The 19793-nt window shown below is 44.0% G+C and overlaps 1 protein-coding gene across 1 annotated transcript; it reads right to left on the reverse strand.

Moving 5' to 3' along the window:
• Positions 1-1996: 1996 nt before the first annotated feature.
• Positions 1997-19025, reverse strand: wdr41 (WD repeat domain 41). The gene is made up of 13 exons (XM_015943118.3): positions 18752-19025; positions 16015-16130; positions 15234-15282; positions 15022-15150; positions 14835-14897; positions 13304-13415; positions 13153-13215; positions 11896-12000; positions 11615-11799; positions 11417-11538; positions 3058-3143; positions 2413-2546; positions 1997-2339 (listed from the first exon to the last, which is right to left on the reverse strand). Exons 1-13 carry the CDS (start codon positions 18797-18799, stop codon positions 2199-2201), a joined length of 1353 nt encoding a protein of 450 aa, XP_015798604.3. The 5' UTR covers positions 18800-19025; the 3' UTR covers positions 1997-2198.
• Between the last annotated feature and the right edge of the window lie 768 nt (positions 19026-19793).

Genomic DNA, 19793 nt, shown 5'->3' on the forward strand with positions numbered 1-19793 from the left:
TGTGTCCGGGTCGCGAGGGCAGCATCCGAACTAGGGAGCTCCAGACCATCCTCTCCCCGGTCACCTCCACCAGCTTCTCCGGCAGGACCCCAAGGCGTTCCCGGACCAGATTGGAGATGTAACCTCTCCAACGTGTCCTGGGTTGACCCGGGGGCCTCCTGCCGGCAGGACATGCCCGAAACACCTCCCCAGGGAGGCGTCCAGGAGGCATCCTGACCAGATGCCCAAACCACCTCAACTGATTCCTTTCGATCCGGATGAGCAGCGGTTCTACTCCGTGTCCCTCCCGAATGTCCGAGCTCGTCACCCTATCTCTAAGGTTGAGCCCGGCCACCGTACGGAGGAAACTCATTTCGGCCGCTTGTATCCGCAATTTTGTTTTCGGTCATTACCCAAAGCTCATGACCATAGGTGAGGATTGGGACGTAGATCGACCGGTAAATCGAGAGCCTGGCTTTCTGGCTCAGCTCCCTCTTCACCACGACAGATCGGCTCTGCGTCCGCATCACTGCAGACGCTGAACCAATCCGCCTGTCGATCTCCCGATCCCTCCTACCCTCACTCGTGAACAAGACCCCGAGATATTTAAACTCCTCCACTTGAGGTAGGACCTCTCTCCCGACCCGGAGTTGGCAAGCCACCCTTTCCAGGTCGATATAATAATATTTTGCTTTTAAATGGTTTTAGGTTGTTTTTTGTCTTAGAAGTCTGGATATTTCCGTCTGTTGGGTGAAACGGAGGGCATCCAGATGTGCTCCACAGCTGGTATTAGTTTCAGATAATTTAGGAGATAGAACCGCTCACATCTGTGTTCACTGTAGCTATGTAGTCACTTTATAGATGATCACAGTCTTAAGAAACGCCTTAATCCTCTCACCTGTCCCTGTCTTGGTCTGCTTTCTGCTGCAGAACACTAAAAACTACCTGCTGTTCTTGTAAATGCTCTGCCAACACTGCTTTGCTTTTTGTCACGTCACTTGAATGTTAAATGTTGTTGATTTCTGGAATATTTCAGGGCCCGTGACTCGAAACGCGGCTCCGGCTCTGAATGTTTTGCGGCTGCCGATCACGGAGAGGATTTTTTTGCTAGTCCGTAACTCAGATTTCTATAACTGAAGAGATTTTTACAGATTCCAGATGAACGTGTAGGACAGCCATGCCTTTTCTGCTCGCAGCCATGACTGGAACATGGCAGCCGGTCGCTTTAAGCCTTGCTCCGTGCCCGCTGAGGCAGAACCACACAGTCCAGCTGTTGGTGACATCACAAGCCTTCATCTGTAACACCGACGGCCCACAACGTGCCAATTCTGTGTTTTGTATCATTTCTAAACAGGAGAAGAAGAAAAACAATCAGAAAGATTTAAAACGAGTAAAAAAGTATATATTTTTAAGAAAAGATGTATGATTACTGGTCATGACAACGATCCCAAGTGTTTTTAAAAGATGTCACTGCCTCGAGCGTAGGAGCTCTAACAGCTTGATGCTCGTTCCCGTACTCTGCCGTTTCCACGTTACGTCTTATTGTTTGGATGTTTTCTGTCAAACACTAAAATGTATGGTGAGGGATGAATAAAGCATTATTATTGTTTAAATCTGAGCGTGACCATTCATTGGGTTGTTAGATAAGGAAGGCGTTGGTTTGACTCCAAAAACACAACAAAGATCAGCAGAGAGGCTGTTTTTAGTTTAGTGGTCCTTTCAGACCGCTTTCATTCTCCTGACTGAAGCTCAGTTTGAGGAAAAACAGGTGAAGAAGACACCCCCCCCCCCCCCCACACACACACACACACACACACCCCTCTCCGACAGGCAGACCGACTGATCAGACCCACATTCTGGTTGTTAATCCAATAAAAACAGCACAAAGGGTTTGCTTTCAGTGTGAAATAAGGACTTTTCTGTTTTCCTGCACATAGAAACACCGTGATAAATAAAAAAACATGTCAAAATACGTCAGTGCTAACTCCTTTAACCTTACACCACTCAAACGCTCTAGTTTGGAAACAAAAAATTACATTTTATTTGTCAAAAAAGTGATTTCCTTCATCCTTGCACCGAATATTTTAAATACTTGTTCTCCAAAAAGGGCCAACAATGACTAGTTCATCATGTAAACAACAATCAGTGGACTATCACTTAAAACACATACACACACACACACACACACACACACACACACACACACACACACACCAGAATCAAAGTCCTCCATTCTCCTCCAGTTTGTGGAAAAGCGCCAGGCTGCGCAGACGGGACTGAGTGTCTCCGTTCTTCCACAGGATCAGCAGATGGTCCGTCGAGCAGGTCACCAAACCTTTCTCCTTAAAGCTGATAAACATCTGAGAGAAGCACAAACGGTACTGAGACGGGATCCTGTTTGGATCGTAAAGTCGGAACGTCGCTAACTCTTACCTGGACGGCTCCTGAATGTCCAATCAGATCTCCAGTCAGCTCCAGTGTCCTCAGGTTAGGGATGTCCACAACCTTCTTCGACTGAGGACCCGACTGCTTGCTTGACCGTCCGAAGGTCCACATCCCAAAGAACCCTGGAGACGAAGGTTATGTTTACAGAAACAGTTCCATGTTGTGTCAAAAATCATTAGAAAATGTATCTGAAGGTTGTTTTTCTTTTCTTTTTACAGGTGAAACTGGAAAAATTAGAAAATGCTGCAAAAGTCCATTCATGTCAGTAATCCAGTTTAGACTGAGACCATCTACAGGCTCAGGAACCCTTTGCAGGTGGTCTGGATTCATGAGCTGATTAGATTGTGACACTTTGAGTCTAGAATATTGAACCTTTTCACAATATTCATCAGCTGTAAGCCGTAATCATCACAGTTCTAACAAATACAGGCTGGAATATCTGGCTTTGCATGGAACGAGTCTGTCTCATCTATTAGTTTCACCTTTTAACTTGAATCACTGACATAAATGAACGTTTGGACCTTAGGTTGCACCTGTACACTCAAGAGTTTTTAAAATTGCTCTTCTTTCCACAGATGTCTATAAAGATAAACAAAAATTATGTAATTTAAACAATAATAATTATGTTTCAACCTGCAGATGCTGGTTCAGCAGGTAAGGGCAGGTCCTGGATCTCCCACATCCTCACGCTGCCATCTTCAGAGCACGACATCACCTCGCTGTCACAGAGACGGAAAACACAAACACACGGGTTGCTCTGACGGAGTGAACAATCCGTTTCTGGCTGGAGGAGAAGGATTACTCAGGACAATTAGATTACTATTAAACCAGGTTTCTACACAGTTAGTCATTAGATGCAGAAAAATGAGCTTTGATGGGTTCATCTAAATTTACGTGGATGTGAATTTAACTCCTTAGTGATTACACCTTTAAACAGATTATTACTCCCACAGTAATCAGTTCTTTTCTAAGGACTGCATTATTTATTTTAATAAAAGGAATTAAACGGCTGTTATTAAAACTGCATGTGCCCTGGCCCTCTGGGGCCACCAGCCAGCTCATTTCAGAGGTTTCTTGCATCAACACACCTGATTTTAATCAGCAGACGAGTTACAGGCTTCTGCAGAGCTCGATGAGAATCAGCAGAGAAACAACTAAAGCAGAGTGAGTAGTGGCCCTTGAAGACCAGGGCTGGAGACCCCTGCGGTGAATGAAAGCCAACAAACTGAACTTTTCAATTGCAACACAAAAAAATAGGAAACATCGCCCTCTGGTGGACAAACAGGGTGCATGCTTGTAAACCATCTCAAGCAGCTGATTCAGCCTGTAGAGCAAATGTGTTGATTGTAAAACTGCAGATCATAAAACTCTAACAAGACTTCAAGTTCATTTAGAGACGAAGAAAGCCAGAATGAAGTTACTGAAAAAAGGAAGTTATATGTTGTTAACCCTTTCAAGGCTCCAAGAACAGCAAAGAACAGAGCTGCTGGCGTCATACGGCCCTCCATGTTTTTAACAATGCAAACAAACAAACCCTCTGATTCCCTTTGGATCAAACTGGTAAATGCATTAAACAACCTTCTCAGAAACATTTATAACAACGTAAGGCTGAATAATGGGAGCACGATCCACTTTCTCCTGAACGTTCTCCCTATTGTCCACCTTCAGAGGACCCAGTCTGACTTCAGTCTCTGTGTGTTTATCACCGAGAACCTTTTGGAGTCAACCCAATTCAAGATGGCTGTCTAACATTTCATTTTCATTCATTCATCTGGGTCGTGGCGACAGCAGGTCAAAATCGTCCTCCCTGCAGCAACCTCCACCAGTGGGACCGCAAGGCATTATTCCCTTCAGTGTGTCCCGGGTCGGCCCTGAGGGTCTCCAGCGAAACACCTCCCTTAGGAGGCGTCCAGGAAGCATCCACACCAAATGCCCCTCTCAACTCAGGAGGAACAATCTAGAGGACCTAAAGGAGAGGCTGCTGGTCACATTCTACACAGTCACCGTGGAGAGCAACCAAGCGTACGTCATCACAGCATAGTATGCAGGGTGCTCAGCGGCAGACAGGAAAGTACTGCAGAGGGTCATCAGCACAGCCCAGAAGATCCCTGGCTGCTCTCTGCCAAGCCTGGAGGACATTGCCAACTCCCGTTACCTCAGTAGAGTAGGCAGTATCATCACGGACTATTCTCACCCCAGTAACCATCTGTGTGGCCCGTTACCGTCAGGCCGACAGTCAGGGTCACATAAAACCAGGACAAATAGATTCAGGGATAGCTTCTTTCCCAGAGCTGTCACCGTAGTTAACAACCAGAAAACCAGATGATCCTGTAAACCCGAACCACACGTTTACTGTTCAGCAGTGATCATGTGCAATAACATTTCATCATCATCATCATCAACCTTTATTTATAAAGCACATTTAAACGGCGACAACGCCAACCAAAATGCTGTACAAGGCAATACATCACCAAAATAGATCAAACAAATAAAAACTAGTAAAAAAAAAACAGGAAAGCACAAGGGTTAAACTATCTCAGACGGGAAGGCCAGGGAATAGAAATATGTCTTCAAACGTTCTTTAAAAGTTGGAAGGGAGGGGGCAAGTCGGACCGTCAGGGGGAGTTGGTGCCAAAGTTTAGGTGCACAAACTGAAAATGCCCGTTCGCCACGGGCCATATAGTGGGCAGGACGGACAAGCAGAAGGTGCTGGTCAGAGGACCTCAGGGTTCGCGCCGGAACATAGGGACTCAAAAGATGTGCCAAATAGGAGGGGGCCATTTCATGAATAGATTTGTAAACCAACAGAAGAATTTTGAACTTAATCCGAAACCGAACTGGAAGCCAGTGTAAATTTTCCAAAACAGGGGTGATAATATGCTGCCGTCGGTCTATGCCCGTAAGAAACCTCGCGGCCACATTCTGTACCAATTGGAGACGTATCACTGAAGAGGAGGGAATACCATATAAAAGAGAATTGGCATAGTCCAGACATGATGTTACAAAAGCACGAACAACTGACTGAAGATCTTTTTGTTCAGGACAGATTTTAGTTTGGCCAGTCGGCGAAGATGAAAGAAACACGACCTGACTACCTGATTTATCTGTGCATCCTTTTTAAAAAAAGCGTCCAGAGTGACCCCCAAATTTGTAATTGTCGGCTTCACCAAAACTGACAATGAAGGGGGCAGAGATGGCTCCACAGCCAAAGGGGAGCAGGGGGCAACGAAAATAGCCTCCAGTTCTGTGCTTACAATGGTCACCGGCACAGAACCCAACTAATGGGTTATAAATAAACAAATGTTATTGCACACGATCACATGTGTCTCTACTTGCATTGCGAGACTGACTGTTTATCAGAACTGTGTGAAACAGGCAAAATCTGAGTTCATGTGCAACCTTGTTTCCACCAATAGTCGCAGACCGCAGGTTTTGTTTAGTGCTTTTAACAGTATTGTGAACCCCAGCATTGGAAGTAGTTGTATACCTTCTCAAAAATTGTGACTGCTTTTTGTCCTTTTTTGTCTGAAAGATTTCACAGATTAGATCTTCCATTTTAACATCCTCTATCTTAGATCCAAGTTCTTATCCAGATTGTTTAACATCTTGGTGTCAGTTTCAACCATCGACATATAAATATTGGACAATGGGTTTCCATAGTCTCCAATAATAAGTTTTTGAGCTAAAATGGGAGGTGGCCACCACCGCCATTTTGACCGTGTCACAGGTTCCGTCAAGCCCAGACAATTCCACAAAAGGGAAGAGAGGTGGAGCTGAGGGTGGGCCTGAAAGGCTGGGATCAATTGACGACACCCGGTCGAACTAGCTACAAGCTAACCTGAAGCTAACCCAAAGCTAACGCGGAGGAGGGAGCTAAGCTAACGGGGGTAGCAACCTAGCTACAACTGGAGTTAACTGTGGACAACACCAGAGCTTCTGAGTCAGAGATATGCCGGGCTGACCGCTGGGTAAAACCGGGTGGAACACAGAGGTCTCCGAGACCTCCATAAGCCGGCAGCCGCACAGCAGAAAAGCGCCGCTGCGATCTGAGATGTGCAGAGCTGCCGCTGGGAGAACCGGGTGGAAAGGTTTGCATCCCAGAGCCCCACAAGCCGGCAGCCTGCGCAGCACACAGAAGCCGCGATCAGACAGAGATGCGCTGAGCTGTGGGGAGGGGAGAACCGGATGGAAAACATCGGTCTCCCGAGAGCTCCACAAGCCAATAGTCGGAACCCAGCTCCACCAACATGTTATATTTCAACCCATTTTCTAAAGTGCAGCATTATGTTAAATGCACTGGGTTTTACCCTATTACATTTAAATTTCATGGTTAAACAATACATGTTGAAATCTAACCTCAGCTCGGCAGTGACCTAAAATACATAAATATGATTTTACTTACCGAAAAAAATGAAGTGGAGACTCCTTGGATGTTCTATTAGTGCAATTAATGCCACAGCAAGTCATTTTGTCCAAAATTTGCACAAAAAATATCCAAAAAAGAATACACACACACCGAGACTCAAAATCCCGGAGCAGTTTCCAAGCCAGACCGAGGCTCTACTGAGGCCTTTCCACGGAGCTAGCTCTGTCGTCACGTGTGTCTGATGCTCATTAATTATACAGAATTTTAGGCTTTTAATACTCTTAAACAGAAGAGTGAGAAAAAAATTCACCCCCCTCAGCGTTGTCATGAGTGTAAACTAGATCATTTAAACCATAAACATGTTTTGGAACCAGGCTGTAAACATGTTTATTTCTGCTGTGAAATTGGTATTTTTAACATGGGTGGAACTGCAATTTTTGTCACTTCCGCGTTGGACTCAATTTTTCACCCGCATTGTGGGGGCTTGGTTTCAACCTGTCTCCTTAGAGAGTTATCAGTTATTGCCCATCGTTTAAAACCTTCAGTCTGTCCACTTGATGTTATTCCACCTCGTATGTTTAAGCAGGCCTTTGACAGTGTTGCTTCAGCTGTGCACAAACTAATTAACTGTTCTCGTCTCTCAGGGTGTGTTCCACTGTGTTTTAAACAGGCTATAGTGAATCCCCTTTTAAAGAAGCCAAGCCTGGATGCAACTTGCCTATCTAATTACAGACCTATTTCCAAACATAGTTTCTTATCAAAAGTTCTGGAGAAAGTTGTGCATGCACAGGATTATCCGTCCACACATCACATTTCAGACAAATTTCAGTCGGGGTTTAAAGCACGGCGTAGCACTGAAAGTGCACTTCTACGAGTGGTGAATGACTTATTAATGATCACTGATTCTGTCAACTCTGCTGCTTTAATGCTGCTAGACTTATCTGCTGCTTTTGACACCATTGATCATGATATTCTGTTGTCTCGATCAGAGTCTTGTGTCGGTATAAGGGGCACAGTGCTTGATGGTTTCAGTCTTATCTACAGGACAGGTCTTTTTCTGTGAACTTGGGAACTTTTACATCACCACCAGCACCAGTGACTTGTGGTGTTCCACAAGGTTCCATTTTAGGCCCAACACTTTTCTCACTGTATATTTTACCATTGTCCTCTATCTTCGCCAGACACAACATTACTTTTCCTTGCTTTGCTGATGACATTCAGATATATCTCCCACTCATCCCGGATTCAGCTGTTTCTTTAATGGCCTGCTTAGCTGATTTGAAGCAATGGATGTCAATTAATTTTATGAAATTGAATGACCTGAAGACAGAGATTTTAGTTTTTGGCAGTGGAGACCTGTTAAAGGGTGCGGTGAGCCCACTTGGTTCCCTCTCGGAATTTGTAAAGCCTTATGTGAAAAACCTGGCTTTTTTATGGATGGTTCATTTAAATTGGACAGACAGATAAGTGCAGTGGTCCAGTCTGGTTTTTATCACTTGAGGCAAATTGCTATTTGCCGGAAACTGTCTTTGAACATGTTATTCATCTCTTTGTCTCTTGTCTTCAAGATTAGTGCAATTCCCTGTACTATGGATTAGGGCATTCCTCCTTAAACCGCTTGCAACTGGTTCAAAATGCAGCAGCCCGCCTTTTAACAGGTACAAGGAAGCATGATCACATCTCTCCGGTGCTTGCTTCCCTTCACTGGCTGCCAGTGCATTACAGGATTCAGTTTAAATTGCTGCTTTTTGTTTATAAATCACTTTTTGGTCTAGCCCATCCTTATGTAGATGATTTATTGTCACCCTACACTCCTGCCAGGAATTTGCGGTCGGGCTCACAGTTTTTATTATCAGTTCCAAAGGCTCGCCTAAAGACGAGAGGAGATAGGGCTTTTTCTGTGGCCGGTCCTACACTCTGGAACAGTCTTCCTCTGCAGATCAGGACATCACAAAGTCTGGATGTCTTTAAGTTGCACTTCTTGAGGACGCTTAGGTCCTTCAATGTCTGTAGCAAGATGATGCAGATCTTCTACAAGTCTGTTGTTGAGAGTGTAATCTCTTCAGCCATCGTCTGTTGGGGTAGCAGCATCAGAAGCAGGGGAACGGAAGAGTGTCTTCAGTCAGAGGCTTCTTCAGTTTGGCTGCAACACTGACCGCTACTGGAGATCCTTCCTGCCAACGGCCATTGTAATATCCAACAACTCTTTGATGACTTGATTATTATTATTATTCTGAGCTACTACAGCAATCAATTTCCCTCTGGGATTAATAAAGTATTTTTGAATTGAAGTGCATGCTTAAAACTCTTTTATTCAACCTGGCTTTTATGTAGGATGATTTTATTTTGTCATTGTCATTCTTTCTGATTTTTATTGATTTTATAATTGTGTGATGTAATGTTGTTTTTATCCTAACTTGCTGATTTTTATGGTTTTTAGTTATACTTGTTTGCGATTTTATCTTCTGTGTTGTACAGCACTTTGGGTTGCAGAAGCAATAATAAGTGTGCTTTAGAAATAAATGTGACCTTGACCTAATGCTGCTACTACCCTTTTCCAGTCGAGAGCCTTGGCGTCAGATTAGGAGGTGATGATCTTGTTTGGTTTAACTTTTTCCAAGATGGCTGCCACAGCTAATCAAGCTTAGCAAACACCAAAATGGCTACAATTCAGTCAATTTTTTAGAACTGGTCTACAATAGTCCTATGCACACACGCACACACACACAGATTGTGAGGAGAGTGTAGATCAGGGGTGGGTAATCCTGGTCCTCGAGGGCCGCTATCCTGCAGCTTTTAGCTGTTTATCTGCTGCAACACACCTGATTCCTGGACGAACCACCTGTTCAGCAGCTCATCAGGCTCCGCAGCAGCCTGGTAGATTCAAGCCAGGTGTGTTTAAGGAGAGGAACAACTATAGTCAGGTCCTTAAATATTGGGACATCGAGACAATGCTAACATTTTTGGCTCTATACACCGCCACAATGGTTATCAAATGAAACGAACAAGATGTGCTTTAACTGCAGACTGTCAGCTTTTATTTGAGGGCATTTACATCCAAACCAGGTGAACGATGTAGGAATTACAACAGTTTGCATAAGTGCCTCCCACTTGTTAAGGGACCAAAAGTAATGGGACAGAATAAGAACCATAAATCAAACTTATACATGTCAATGCTTGGTTGCAATCCTTTGCAGTCAATTACAGCCTGAAGACTGGAACACATAGACATCACCAGACGTTGGGTTTCATCCCTGGTGATGCTCTGCCAGGCCTCTACTGCAACAGTCTTCACTTCCTGCTTGTTCCTGGGACATTTTCCCTTCAGTTTTGTCTTCAGCAAGTGGAATGCATGCTCAATCAGATTCAGGTCAGGTGATTGACTTGGCCATTGCAAAACAGTCCACTTCTTTCCCTTCAAAATCTCTTTGGTTGCTTTTGCAGTATGCTTCGGGTCATTGTCCATCTGCTCTGTGAAGCGCCGTCCAATGAGTTCTGAGGCTTTTGGCTGAATATGAGCAGATAATATTGCCTGAAACACTTCAGAATTCATTGTGCTGCTTTTGCCAGCAGTCACATCATCAATAAATACAAGAGAGCCAGTTCCACTGGCAGCCACACATGCCCACACCATGACACTTCCAACGCCATGCTTCACTGATGAGGTGGCATGCTTAGGATCATGAGCAGTTCCTTTCCGTCTCCATACTCTTCTCTTCCCATCACTCTGGTACAAGTTGATCTTGGTCTCATCTGTCCGTAGGATGTTGTTCCAGAACTGTGAAGGCTTTTTTAGATGTTGTTTGGCAAACTCTAATCTGACCTTCCTGTTTTTGGGGCTCACCAATGGTTTACATCTTGTGGTGAAGCCTCTGTATTCACACTGGTGGAGTCTTCTCTTGATTGTTGACTTTGACACAGATACACCTACCTCCTGGAGAGTGTTCTTGATCTGTCCAACTGTTGTGAAGGGTGTTTTCTTCACCAGGGAAAGGATTCTTCGGTCGTCCACCACAGTTGTTTTCCGTGGTCTTCCGGGTCTTTTGGTGTTGCTGAGCTAACCGGTGCGTTTCTTCTTTTTGAGAAGACTTCCAAACTTGTTTTGGCCGCACCTAATGTTTCTGCTATCTCTCTGATAGGTTTCTTGTGTATTTTCAGCCTAATGATGGCTTGCTTCACTGATAGTGACAGCTCTTTGGATCTCATCTTGACAGTTGACAGCAACAGATTCCAAATGCAAATAGCACACTTGAAATGAACTCTGGACCTTTTATCTGCTCATTGTAATTGGGATAATGAGGGAATAACACACACCTGGCCATGGAACAGCTGAGAAGCCAATTGTCCCATTACTTTTGGTCCCTTAACAAGTGGGAGGCACATATGCAAACTGTTGTAATTCCTACATCGTTCACCTGATTCTGATGTAAATGCCCTCAAATAAAAGCTGACAGTCTGCAGTTAAAGCACATCTTGTTTGTTTCATTTGATATCCATTGTGGTGGTGTATAGAGCCACAAATGTTAGCATTGTGTCGATGTCCCAATATTTAAGGACCTGACTGTAAAACCTGCTGGATAACGGCCCTCAAGGACCAGGATTGCCCACCCCTGGTGTGGATGGTACCTGTCAGACAGCAGCGTGGTGTGTAACACGTTAGAGTCATGAGCAGCCTTCCGGTAGGCCACCACAGTCCTGCTCACAACGTTGTACACATACAGACCGCTGCCCACAGCTGCGAGGAGGAGCTGCAAAACCAACACTGTTCAGTTTCAGTCACAAGTCACAACTTAAACATGAAGCCCCGCCTTCTGCTGATCTCACCTTCCCATTGGTGCTCAGATGCTGAATGGACATCTCACTGGGTTTCTGAGCACCGAGTCTTATTTCAGTCTGGGTGCTGGCTTGGGACTCCTCCCACAGGATGTGCATGGTGGCCTGAGTGGTCCAGCTAATCGAATCCCACAAGATCAGCTCGCCTGCATGAGAGCCGCTGGCAAAAAGCCCATCTGAGGAACCACAATGCATAACGTCTCCACATTTACAGAAAGTCAAATAAAGAAAACTTTAGTTTGAATATAAATTCAGGGTTTTTATAAACAGACCATTGACACTAATGAGAGCTCGGATCTGGTCCTGATGTTCAGACAGACGGTGGATCTCAGACACCGACACAGAAGAGTCGGTAGAGAGGGTGAGTCTGTGGATCACTGCAACAATTAAGAGATTTAAATCAAAACATTTTAGATTTGTTTGCTGTAAAAGTACATTATTACACATAGGTTTGGTTAAGCGGCTGATGTTTGAAATTTACTACAATAATCTGTTGGTTAAGGCACATCCAGAGAAGCCAGTCGAGGTGGCTCGGGCATCTGGTCAGGATGCCTCCTGGACGCCTCCCTGGTGAGGTTTTCCGGGCACGTCCAACCAGGAGAAGGCCTAAAGAAAGACCCAGGACACGATGGAGAGACTATGTCTCACGGCTGGCCAGGGAACGTCTTAGGATTCCCCCAGAAGAGCTGGTCCAAGTGGCTGGGGAGAGGGAAGTCTGGGCCTCCCTGCTTAGGCTACTGCCCCCACGACCCGACCCCGGATAAGCAGACGAAAATGGATGGACGGGCCTATATCTCACTGGAATGGGATTGTTGGTGGCAAACTGAACAACATTCACGGCGAAGTTTCCCTCGTTTGCCATTGTCAAACAGGAACATATTATGACTTTTGTTCTTACTGTATGTTAATACATGTTTATAAAGTTCTTTACGGAATCCCTCTTCATAAACCTATCTCACCTGCTCTATTCGTGGCAATTTCATTACCTTACCAAATGAGCCTTAATAGGGCTCTGTCACTTAAATGAAAATAAGCTGTTGCTGGCCACGCCCATTCTTCACCTGATTGGCTGCTATGAGGAATTTATGTATCCAGGAGGAGCTCACAGTAAAGCCGCTGCTCCTCCAGTGTCGACAGATGTACCGGGGTTCTATGCTCATTCTCCGTATTGTGATGTCACAATAAGGGACATTTTCAAACGGCTCTAACAAGATAATGTCCATTTGCACAACATGTACCGTTTAAGATGAAGCGGGTCTCACATGGAAAGTTTTGGATTAAATTGCTACAAAATAAGAATAAAAAGTAGCATAAGTTCTAATTTAGAGAGATTTCCACTAAAATGTGCACATTTTTGTCTCTCTTGCTAAACGCCCAGCGAGCTACTGGCTTTAGCAAGAACCACTCAGCAAATGCAACACAATCTTAAAATAAAGCAGCATTAGAGATCAGCTTCTCTGGTTTCCAAACATCTACACCATAAAAGCAAAGACTCCATCCCTGTCACACCATCTAAACCTTCCTCTTACCGATCTCTTTATCCATCGCTGCTGCTAGACAGTTCTTAGGCAGCTCTATCAAAGCTGTGATTCCTGCAGCAACACAAAACATTCATCAGTTTGTTTTAAAAGAGCAGCATCAAAGGGTCGGAGAGCCATTCTGGTGTTTGTTTCATCTCACCGGTGTCGCTGTGCTGCTGTCGGTGACACTGCAGCTGGAAGTCTTTGTTCCACACACATAACTCTTCTCCACCAGAAACCCACAGAGACAGCCGCTCCAGCACTAGTAAACACTGACACACACACACACACACACACACACACACACACACACACACACACACACACACTCAACTAAAAAGCTCTTAAAGTATTAATGAAGATGAGGAATCAACTGTAATTAGCCTGCAGATGATGTAATTAACCTTCATCTGCAATCAAGAAGTAAATTATCAGTTTCTATCTTGAATCGTAACTGTGACGACACTCTGAAGGTTCCATACACATGAGGATGTAAACATACGTGTGCAGAGTCAAATAATCCAAACTCAGTAAAAAGCCTGACACCAGGGACAAAGCAACGCGTTACTGGCATCACTCCTCCGGAAAAGGACGCTTCTAATCTTAGCTAAATTCAGAAGGTGGAAAAGGGAAATCCTACAAACCTTTTTAAAGTGGGATTTGAATCTGTGAACAGTATCTGAATAACCCAGCAGGCAAGCCGTGAATCTTTCTGGCATTCAATCAAAGTCTGGATATTCCAATTACATCCTGGACCATAACACGTTACTGTTTTCCCCTCGTTCAACAAGGACATTAGCATTAGCTCAGGCTAGCATTAGCATTAGCTGGGGCTAGTATTAGCTTTAGCTTGGGCTAGCATCGTTTTGTGACTGGGCGCCTTCCAAAAGTGAAGCCAAAGTAGAAGCGACAAAAAATGCAGTTCCCCTCCCATCCACTAGGGGCTAGCTCCCAAAAGGAGCAAGATCCCATTGATTCCCATGTTAAAAACACCAACTTCACCACAGAAAGAAACATGCTTACAGCCTGGTTTAAAAAAACATTTTGGGTTTACTAGGTTTAGTTCATGACCACTCTGAGAGGGGTGAATGATTTTGTAACTCATTAGTTTAGATGTAGTTAAAGCTGGAAATGAATAAATAGAGGCGTGTCCTTTTGACTGACAGGTGTCCAATGAGCCATCAACACTAGCGGCTATTCCCGCTGCTTGTCCAGGGAAAGCCTCAGCCTAGAAAGCAGAGGGTAGCAGAGTCACTCAACCGTGATTTTCTGGCTAAAAGCACTCGCCAAGCTCAGTTAGCTCGTAGCTACGACATCTCAGAGTTTGATGGGTGTCAATCATCTGCCCCCACACTCACAGCCCCACTCACAGCTACATTTTTTTTGTATTTTCTGGTAGCGATGAGACACGTAACATGGCCCATTGGGCTTCAATTAAGCTCTTCAGAAACGTGCGCGTGACGGCGCGGAGGGTTTGTCCATTACAGATACAGCTAATGGTCGGGGCATATACAAATTTAAGGGTGTGCGTCTAAGCTCGTGTTGAACCAGCTTTTCTCAGACCGAATCATTTCTCTGTGATTCATTACAACCTTACTAGTTTACAGAGATTTAGATTTGTTTTTAACTTCTAGGACATCTTTGAACTGGTTTTGGTGAACAGAAGAAGTGGCTCAAAAGGCTTTGGTTACCTTCACTGAAGACTGAAGGTCTGAGATGGTCTGAATCCTGTTGGCTGTATCAGGATCCCACAGCTGTCAGAGAGAGTCAAGAAAAATCACGGCTGAATGAAAAGCACCGTGATGGTTTGAAATGTGTGAAAAGTTGTTTTAACAGGAATGTGTGAAAAGTTGTTTTAACAGGGTGTTTTAAGGATACACTGAGAGTTCGGTCGGAGGACGCGGTAATGAGCGAGGGGTGCGCCGTAACATCGCTCCGACAAACAAAGGTGGTTATGGCTGTTATTTGCTGGGAGTGACCTCGTAGCTCCTGCAGCCTCTCTCCAGTCTGCAAGAAGAGGAATGAAGATGAGTCAGAGTTTGATGAGCGATTTCAGAACAAACAGAAAGAATGGACTCTGAATTTGTTACCTCAATATTCCAGATCAAAACAAGGCCGTCATCACCCGCTGAGGCACACCTGGAGGACAAAAGAAAAAGACCTCAACAACCTACAGTTTGGTTTGGAGTCATTTCCCGTGAGTTCATCTTCTTCTGCGGAATCTCAGAAAACATTTGTGCCGGTCTCATCGCCTCAACTTGCCCTTTGACCCCGCACCATCCACCTCGATTGTTCCCAAAAATCAACACAAAGGATGAAAAGATAAAACAGTGATTAAATGAAAAGAGATGAACTGTCCAGGATGCATTCCCCGGACTTCGGAGGCAATATGGAGAGAATTTTCTGGCCTTTGCCCCCGACTGTGGCCCTGCGCGCAGAGAGGACGGGACCGAGGGGAGGGGGTTATTACTGCAGGAGACCAGGCGTGAAGTGGCCCCCACTTTCTCACACACACACACACACACACACACACACACACACACACACACACACACACACACACAGTTAGGTGTGTTATAAATCCCAATCTGACCACTTACACTGGCCCAGTGTAGCATGCCCGGGTGCAGCAGCAGCTCAAAGAGGAGAGCAGGTGCAGAACCTTTCTATACGTGTGCAGACAGCATTAAAGGGCTTTGGTTTTACCGCAGACTGAGCACACAATCACATGCTGGTGATGATTGGGCTCTTGTCATGCTCTGGAAGTTTGCTGTAGGTGAGGATCTCCTGCCAATCACAGAGGGATGGAGGCCAGCCAAGGGTAGAGATGTTAGAGGCAAAGGGAGGAGGGAGGGGCTGAGGTCTTCTCACCTGAAGTCATCAATCTGCACCAGAAATCGAACAATGTCAAAATGTCCTTTCAGCACCTGCAGTTCAGTGAAGCAGTTTTTGGGCTGTTCCTCTCCGATGCACAGCACGGGGCTTTTCTGTAGACACGAGAGGGAGAGGGGTGAGGCAAAGAGAGGAGGAGGGAGACAGGGGACGAGTTAGGAGACAGATAAAGAAACTGAACAGGGACAGAAATGAATGGGAAGTTTGATGTTGATGCTGCAGCTGGAGTCTTCATTTGAACTGCAGATGTTTATAGGTTTGCAGCTGCTTTGGGTTTTTCTGTGACTGGTGACAATCTTTTAAATCAGGGCAGAAAACGACCGACATACAACAACAATTTAGACTTGAGATACCTTTTTTATATGTTGCATTAGCCAATATCTCTCTTTAGTAGAGCACATTTACAGTCTGGCACATCCGTGGACACCCAGAGATGAAGTCTCAGTATCCAGCATCAGAAATTAGGGCTTAGCTGCTAAGATGATGCTGCTCAGTGAAGTTCACCAAAATGTTTCATGTAAAGTTTACATGACGACAGTAAGAATTTGTAGTTAAAAGCAAACGAAGACTGAACGCACTTTAGATTTTTCTGGTAGGTTTTAGCACGTTGCTAATGTGTTCTTAGAACTAATGTCATTTATTTTTTTCTGTGATTTTTCAGTTAAAATTTATTTGTTTTCTTAAGTAAAAATTACTTTATTTAAATGAATAAATAAAAACATCTGCTAAACATGCTCAGAAACATTACCATCAACTGGCGTTTCTTTCTGGTCCCTTGGTTTGTGCTTTTAAAGATGTGGTTCTCCTTTAATACTTGACTTTGGTTTCAGTTTGAGCAGTGTACAGAATTAAAGGGGCATTATGGAAGTTTGACAGCCAAAACATGTATAGAAATAATAAATGTCTTCTTCATATATTCTCCTGCAACGCCCTGGTCCTGTAGAATGAGCCCTGGCACTTTTACTGTGATTGCCTGTTTTTCTGTAAAATCACAGAAAAAGAGAGATGCTCGGGTCGAGCAGGCTGCTTCATGCGCGTTCACGCTCAGGCATAGCCCGTAGCATTTGCTATCAGTAGCTTTAGCAGCAGAGAGAGAGACAGTGCCACTTTGTCGCTGTTCCTAATGCCTAGTGACAAAGCTAGCTACATTTCTGAGGACCCTTAGCTACTTTCTGTAGAACTTTCTTCTAGATATTTCCTGCAAATTAGCAACAAAATAGCCATTTTCGCTCCGAACCGTTCTTTGGATGTTGTCTCAGCTGTCACCAAGGATATAAATGTTACAGATACAAATGACATCACTGGCGCTTAAGCTCACCTAGTAAGACGTCGGACTCCCGTGTAGAAGTCCTGGGTTCGATTCTGGATGTGAACATAGTTTATTTAGACTTTCTTTTTTACATTAATGGTATATTTCTTTTACAGTAAGATGCCCAACGGCATTGAATTCACAGATAAAAAAGATGTGGGTTCAGCTTTCATTCTGGAACAATTTTTCAAGCAAGGGAAGGGAATGATCTGAGCATGCAGGAGGACTGACCCATCTTAAAACTTTGTCGGCTGTGCTGAAGAGAAAGGTACAGAAACAAATTATTTAATTAATTAGCTGCGTGTTCTCCTGTCCTCTGGGCCCCACACACACACAAACACACAAGGGACTGTCTCAGCTGTTATTTTCGTTAAGGAGTGTGTACGTACAGCATGCGCGCCTCGTGCACGAGCCTACAATTGAAGCTGCCGTTATGCTTTTGGCCTGAGGGGGCAATCACGAGCATAAAAATTCAAAACTCTGTAAAGTCCCTTTAAGATTCAACAGTTGGTTAGTCAGAGTTCAAAAACTGACCAGGTGCAGATATGTTGTGCTTCAACTGTTATTAGTGACATTTTAATCATGCAGTTAATGAAGAAAAAAATATTTTTTTAGATGATAAAGATTGTGATAAAGATCACAAAGCACATCACAAGAACAGCTTAAGTAAAACACAAAAAGATTTTAAAATATCATAATAAAAATGGAGGGAAATATGATAATTTTTTATTAAATGTTAAAAACATCTAGATATCGGCCATGAAGATATGCCCAAATCATCGGCAGCACATGTGGGCGTTGGCCAAAAAACACCTATATAATAATAACAATAATAATAATCATCATCATCATCATCAGACTTATATAGCGCTTGTTTAGATCACTCAAAGATGCTTTCATGCACTCTCACATTCACACATTGCTAGTGATGGTAAGCTACTTTGTAGCCACAGCCGCCCTGGGGTGGTCTGACAGAGGCGAGGTTGCCATTTGGCGCCGGCAGCCCCTCTGACCACCACCAACCCAGGCAAGTTGGGTAACGGGTCTTGACCAAGGACACAGCAGAATATCGAGCCCATGACCCATGATCATGAGGCAACCCGCTCTACCTCCTGAGCTACTGCTGCCCCACAAACCTAGACAACTTTAGACGATTTTTTGTTTTTAAGTGGGCGGCTGGGGGGACACACCAATAAAGTGCTGCTTCTATTACCGCCTCTGGACTCAACCACTCATGTTGTTTATGTGGGGGGGGGGGGGGGGATAAAATGACTAAATATGAGAAAAATATATTTTTTGAGATTTAGAATAAAGTTACAGTAAGGATAATAAAAGAGGGGAGGGTATTATTGCGTATTAATAACTGGCGTGATCCTTAGAAATAATCTGGCTGGAACCGGAGCTTACCTCCAGGGACCCCTGCGCTTCCCGACCACCAAGAATCCACCGAAGCATAACCTCGTCTTTTAGCGACAAATGTTGGCTTAAAAAGCAAAACACAAGAAACTCTGTTTAATGACGAAACCCGGCGCTGATAACTGGAACATCAATGTATCTGCATCTAGTTGCGGGTCTCAGCAACCGGTGAATAGGGTAGCGGATGTAGCTTCCGTCTTCTTTTAGTGAATATTATAAAACAAAATAATGCAAGTTTCGGTCCGTTTCGTTCAGATAAAGCACGAAAAAGTCAAGCTAAAACAGCAGAATTTAGCCAGCGTGATGAAAAGCAGAATTCGTGTCACGACCAAAACAAAACCTATCATATGACTCAGACTACGGAAGCTGCAAGTGGACAAAACTCCCTGAGAACTGGGAAGTGGGATAGTGACAACATTTACTTCACTGCCGTTTTGTTTGGTTTTACTTGTTTTTCTTCATTCTGCTATTTTAAATATCCAATCCGGAACACATTTAAACAGCGATGTGTTTCTAGAGGCCATATGAGAGGGCGGGAGGAGACGTGCGCAGCTTTTACTGAACTGAAAACAAAGTTATTTAAAACACCAGTTTATCTCTGTAGTTCTGTTACTGCCAAGCGAGTACAAATCAGTTACATTTACTCGATTAACACTTGTACTTCTATCAGTTTTACTGCATTGTACTTTTAATTTTACTTCATTGTGCAAATATGATTATGAATTATCACTACTATAACATTTAAGGGGAGCCTGGCCCACCATAGCTAAAAATATAATTTTATGAAAATATAATTAAGTAGATATTAAGCTCATCCATAAATGTGTTGAAGATAAATGTAAAATAAATCAAATGTTTCACCTAGAGACAGAAGAACATTACTGTTGTAATGAAACTCATTGAGCAGGTGTTTCCTCACTGAATTGTTATTCTTCTTCCTACCACTAGATGGCAGTGTGTCACCATCCTTTCATCCAAAGGAAGCTCAAATCTTTTCCACAGAGATAATTAATACTTTTTAAGCTTTTTTACT

Source organism: Nothobranchius furzeri, chromosome 6 (genome assembly GCF_043380555.1).
Source record: "Nothobranchius furzeri strain GRZ-AD chromosome 6, NfurGRZ-RIMD1, whole genome shotgun sequence".
Classification (NCBI taxonomy): Eukaryota; Metazoa; Chordata; class Actinopteri; order Cyprinodontiformes; family Nothobranchiidae; genus Nothobranchius; species Nothobranchius furzeri.

Excerpts from the sequence above, each read along its gene's own strand:
- wdr41 (XM_015943118.3), bottom strand. The coding sequence starts at position 18,799 with ATGCTTCGGTGGATTCTTGGTGGTCGGGAAGCGCAGGGGTCCCTGGAG. Across the intron at positions 15,151-15,233 it reads TTTTGATCTGGAATATTGAG|ACTGGAGAGAGGCTGCAGGA; the intron begins GTAACAAATTCA and ends CTCTTCTTGCAG. Across the intron at positions 13,216-13,303 it reads ACAGCAGCACAGCGACACCG|GAATCACAGCTTTGATAGAG; the intron begins GTGAGATGAAAC and ends GTGTTGCTGCAG.